Source organism: Trematomus bernacchii, unplaced genomic scaffold, assembly GCF_902827165.1.
Source record: "Trematomus bernacchii unplaced genomic scaffold, fTreBer1.1, whole genome shotgun sequence".
NCBI classification, from domain to species: Eukaryota; Metazoa; Chordata; class Actinopteri; order Perciformes; family Nototheniidae; genus Trematomus; species Trematomus bernacchii.
In genome coordinates, this window is record NW_022987832.1 from 1,172 (window position 1) to 5,934 (window position 4,763).

Sequence of the window (4,763 nt, forward strand, 5' to 3'; positions counted from 1 at the left end):
AAAACAAGTTTGGATTCAGTTTAGATCTTTTATAACAGCATTAGCACATTACATCGAAGAGTGTAAAATAATCTGAAGGTGCCCCCCCCCCTTTTCCTTACTTATTTACATTATGGAATATTTGGGGCAGAAATGAAGATGTTTTAAAGGCTTGTCTTGATTATCTCCGCTTACAGAAATGATTCCTTTCAGCCCTGAAGGATGCATCAAAGAGTGTAAGACAATCTGAAGGTGCCCCCCCCCCCCTCCTTTGATGATCTGAAAGCACCCGATTCAGCAGCTGCAGTTAATAACCCGTGGGTTTGAACGCCTCTAAGTGAAGCGTGGTGTTTGAGGGTTCGGATCAGATGACCGGCGCCTTGTTGAGTATATAAAAGAGGACTCAGAACCTGTAGAGCATGCACACCTCTGTCAGACGGCGCTGTGGTTATCCATCGATAAGAGAGGGGATGAAATGGCTCTACAGGACCTGTGCCACCTCCAGGACGTCTTCCCGGACACGGACTGCTCTCCGTTTGGGACGAGGACAGGTTACCATGACGGTGGTTTCCCCGTCAGCAGCAGCTCTCACCTGTTCAACTTCTTCATCCCGGCGGCAGAGTTCTTGCAGGAGAGTCCTTTGCAGTTTGGACAGGTGAGCAGTGCTTCCACCTCTCAGGACCACCTCCTCTCCTCCCTCTCTTGGCCCCCCGGCCTCCCCCAGGACTCCCCTCAGTCCGTCCCCCTTCCCTTCCCCATGTCCCACGGCACCACCACCCTGGCCTTCCTGTTCCAGGGCGGCGTCCTGGCGGCGGCCGACACCCGCTCCAGCTGCTCGGGGCTGGTGGCGTGTCCGTCCTCTCAGAAGGTCCTGCCGATCCACAGCCACCTGGTGGGAACCACGTCGGGAACCTCGGCAGACTGCGCCCTCTGGAAGCGGATCCTGGCTCGAGAACTCCGGCTCTACCAACTCCGACATGGCAGACGCTTATCCACGGCCGGCGCCGCCAAACTGATGTCCCACATGTTGCACCCGTTTAAAGGGAGCGAGCTGTGTGTGGCTGCGACGCTCTGCGGGTGGGACGGAGGGGAACTGGATCAGAACCAGAAACCAACCCAGGGAGGAGCAAGAAGTGGTCCTAGTGATCCTGTCAGTCTTGAAAAGTCCTCTCAGAGCTCGATCGATGCTCAGCAAAGCTTCGTCAGGAAGCGTCCCTCTGGTCCCAGTCTGTTCTACGTCTGCAGTGACGGGAGTCGCCTGCAGGGGGCGCTCTTCTCCGTGGGTTCAGGGTCCCCCTACGCCTACTCCATCCTGGACCAGGGGGTGAGGTGGGATCTGACGCTGCAGGAGGCTACCTCCGTCGCCAGGGAGGCCGTCTACAGAGCCACACACAGGGACGCCTGGTCTGGGAACTGTGTGGACGTCTTCCATGTGTCCTCGGCAGGGGTGGAAACGCCGGGGGAGGGAGGACCTGAGGGAGGAGTACTACAGAGAGAGGGAGAGACGAGGGGGGGGGGGAGGACCTGAGGGAGGAGTACTACAGAGAGAGGGAGAGACGAGGGGGGGAGGACCTGAGACTGTGTGAAGACAAACAGGAGGAACAGAAGTACGAACATCTGTGGCCTGAAACAAATCACCTTTTGAGCATTTGTTGTAATGACAGTTGAACATGTTTGGGACAGAAAGACCAACAGGAGGGACAGAAAGACCAACAGGAGGGACAGAAAGACCAACAGGAGGGACAGAAAGACCAACAGGAGGGACAGAAAGACCAACAGGAGGGACAGAAAGAACAACAGGAGGGACAGAAAGACCAACAGGAGGGACAGAAAGAACAACAGGAGGGACAGAAAGAACAACAGGAGGGACAGAAAGAACAACAAAAGGGACAGAAAGACCAACAGGAGAGACAGAAAGAACAACAGGAGGGACAGAAAGAACAACAAAAGGGACAGAAAGACCAACAGGAGAGACAAAGACCAACAGGAGGGACAGAAAGAACAACAAAAGGGACAGAAAGAACAACAAAAGGGACAGAAAGACCAACAAAAGGGACAGAAAGACCAACAAAAGGGACAGAAAGAACAACAAAAGGGACAGAAAGAACAACAAAAGGGACAGAAAGAACAAAAGGGACAGAAAGAACAACAAAAGGGACAGAAAGAACAACAGGAGGGACAGAAAGACCAACAGGAGAGACAGAAAGAACAACAGGAGGGACAGAAAGAACAACAAAAGGGACAGAAAGACCAACAGGAGAGACAGAAAGACCAACAGGAGGGACAGAAAGAACAACAAAAGGGACAGAAAGAACAACAAAAGGGACAGAAAGACCAACAGGAGAGACAGAAAGAACAACAGGAGGGACAGAAAGAACAACAAAAGGGACAGAAAGACCAACAGGAGGGACAGAAAGACCAACAGGAGGGACAGAAAGAACAACAAAAGGGACAGAAAGACCAACAAAAGGGACAGAAAGAACAACAAAAGGGACAGAAAGAACAACAGGAGGGACAGAAAGAACAACAAAAGGGACAGAAAGAACAACAAAAGGGACAGAAAGACCAACAAAAGGGACAGAAAGACCAACAAAAGGGACAGAAAGAACAACAAAAGGGACAGAAAGAACAACAGGAGGGACAGAAAGAACAACAAAAGGGACAGAAAGAACAACAAAAGGGACAGAAAGACCAACAGGAGGGACAGAAAGAACAACAAAAGGGACAGAAAGACCAACAAAAGGGACAGAAAGATGTATATCTAATATCTTATTGCAGGGACGAATAAGAGAATTCGGTCTGAATGAATGTCAATATGTTTGGTTTGAATAACAAAAGGTGTTGTGCTAACATGCTAAGGGTAATCTACTGCTAAGCTACATGTGGCTATGTCTTGTTGCAGGTGCTTGGGTTAGAATGATTATACTTACGATTTACTCCTGCTGTGTTTTGAAGCTTCTTCTTCTTCTTGTTTAAAATGTAAAATGAAATGTAAAAAGAAGAGCTGATTGAAACTCCTAAAGTCAATCTGTCAGGTTCTGAGTAGAGACACATCAGGGACAGGGTCATGTTTGTAGACTGAATAATGAAGACGAAGCTCTGAATGATGAAGAGGACAGCAGCGTCTCTCGGATGGTTTGGGCTGCATATCGCTCCTCTGACAAACAGCTGATGTTTGTTTACGCTCATGTGGAAATGCATTTTGCTGCTGCTGGCGTTTCCAGGGACTGATCTGTGTGTTTGCTCTTTAGAGATCTCCTCCAACTCTTCATGTGCTCCAACACAGTCTCACGGCATTTCGTGTTATAGTCACAAAATTAATCTATTGATTCGTGTTCACCAACACCATTTGGCCATTGCTTTCGTGTCACACAGAGCGATTTTAAAAGCAATGTAAATAATAACAAATTGGAAGAAAATACAGATGTCAGTATTCTGAGGCTCTGAGACATTTCTTTTCCTCACGGACGGCAAAAAAACTCAGATATTATACGTTTAAAATAAAAGGGATGGTTTAGGCTTAGGGTAAGATATTGAGTAAGAACATGTTTCTATGAACCACACAGCTTCTGGTCTTCCAAAACCCGACCGGACAAAAAGACGTGTTGCAGGCACGAAACATACTACCAATAGAAATACATTGCTTTTAAAATCGTGTGACACCAAACAAATCGTGTTGGTGAACACGAATCAATGGATTACATTGATTGGTGACTATAACACGACATGCCGTGAGACTGGGTTGGCTCCTCAGACAGAACTAAGCTCAGAATCACTTTGCAGAAGCTTCTCATATCCAGAAACAAACAGACGTGTCTAAATTATATGATATTACCTTAACATCTTTATTTCAGATGATTTTCAGATCCTGCACATGAAGGGGTGGATATAGAGACGTGTGAGAGGACGCTGTTCTGAACACTCAGCCTCGGGATTTGGATTAGGAAGTTTAAATTTAGATCGCTTTGTTTTGCTTTGAGACTCATAAAGCTAGGACTCAACATGTTCTGTATATTAAAGTGATCATTCATTCATGTGTGTGTGTGTGTGTGTGTGTGTGTGTGTGTGTGTGTGTGTGTGTGTGTGTGTGTGTGTGTGTGTGTGTGTGTGTGTGTGTGTGTGTGTGTGTGTGTGTGTGTGTGTGAGCAGGAGATGTTGAAGGGTTTACATTCTGTCCAGAAAATATGATATTAAATGTGATTACTGGAAACAAAAGCTGATGGTTTTAATATCTGTGATTAAAGAGGAACAAACTGAACCAAAATAAAATGGTAATTATTCAGCGCCGGGACACCAACACTGTTCCTGCTCTTTAGAGAACCACGAGTGGGAGACACATCGAAGATAAATAACAAACTACAGGTCTGATGCAACTGTTAATCATCGAGGAAAACTGTCCTGCCAATGACCAAAGAGGCAGTGACCTCATCCAACCACACACCTCTACCTCAGTGACCTCATCCAACCACACACCTCTACCTCAGTGACCTCATCCAACCACACACCCCTACCTCAGTGACCTCATCCAACCACACACCTCTACCTCAGTGACCTCATCCAACCACACACCTCTACCTCAGTGACCTCATCCAACCACACACCTCTACCTCAGTGACCTCATCCAACCACACACCCCTACCTCAGTGACCTCATCCAACCCACACACCTCTACCTCAGTGACCTCATCCAACCACACACCTCTACCTCAGTGACCTCATCCAACCACACACCTCTACCTCAGTGACCTCATCCAACCACACACCCCCTACCTCAGTGACCTCAGT

At 47.8% G+C, this 4,763-nt stretch overlaps 1 protein-coding gene across 1 annotated transcript; it reads left to right on the forward strand.

The window, feature by feature from the left end:
- The first annotated feature begins 454 nt into the window (after positions 1-454).
- LOC117500048 (proteasome subunit beta type-11-like) lies at positions 455-1,565 on the forward strand. The gene is given in 2 exon segments (XM_034152738.1): positions 455-1,420; positions 1,422-1,565. Coding segments are annotated over 2 exon segments (1,110 nt in total).
- Positions 1,566-4,763: the final 3,198 nt, after the last annotated feature.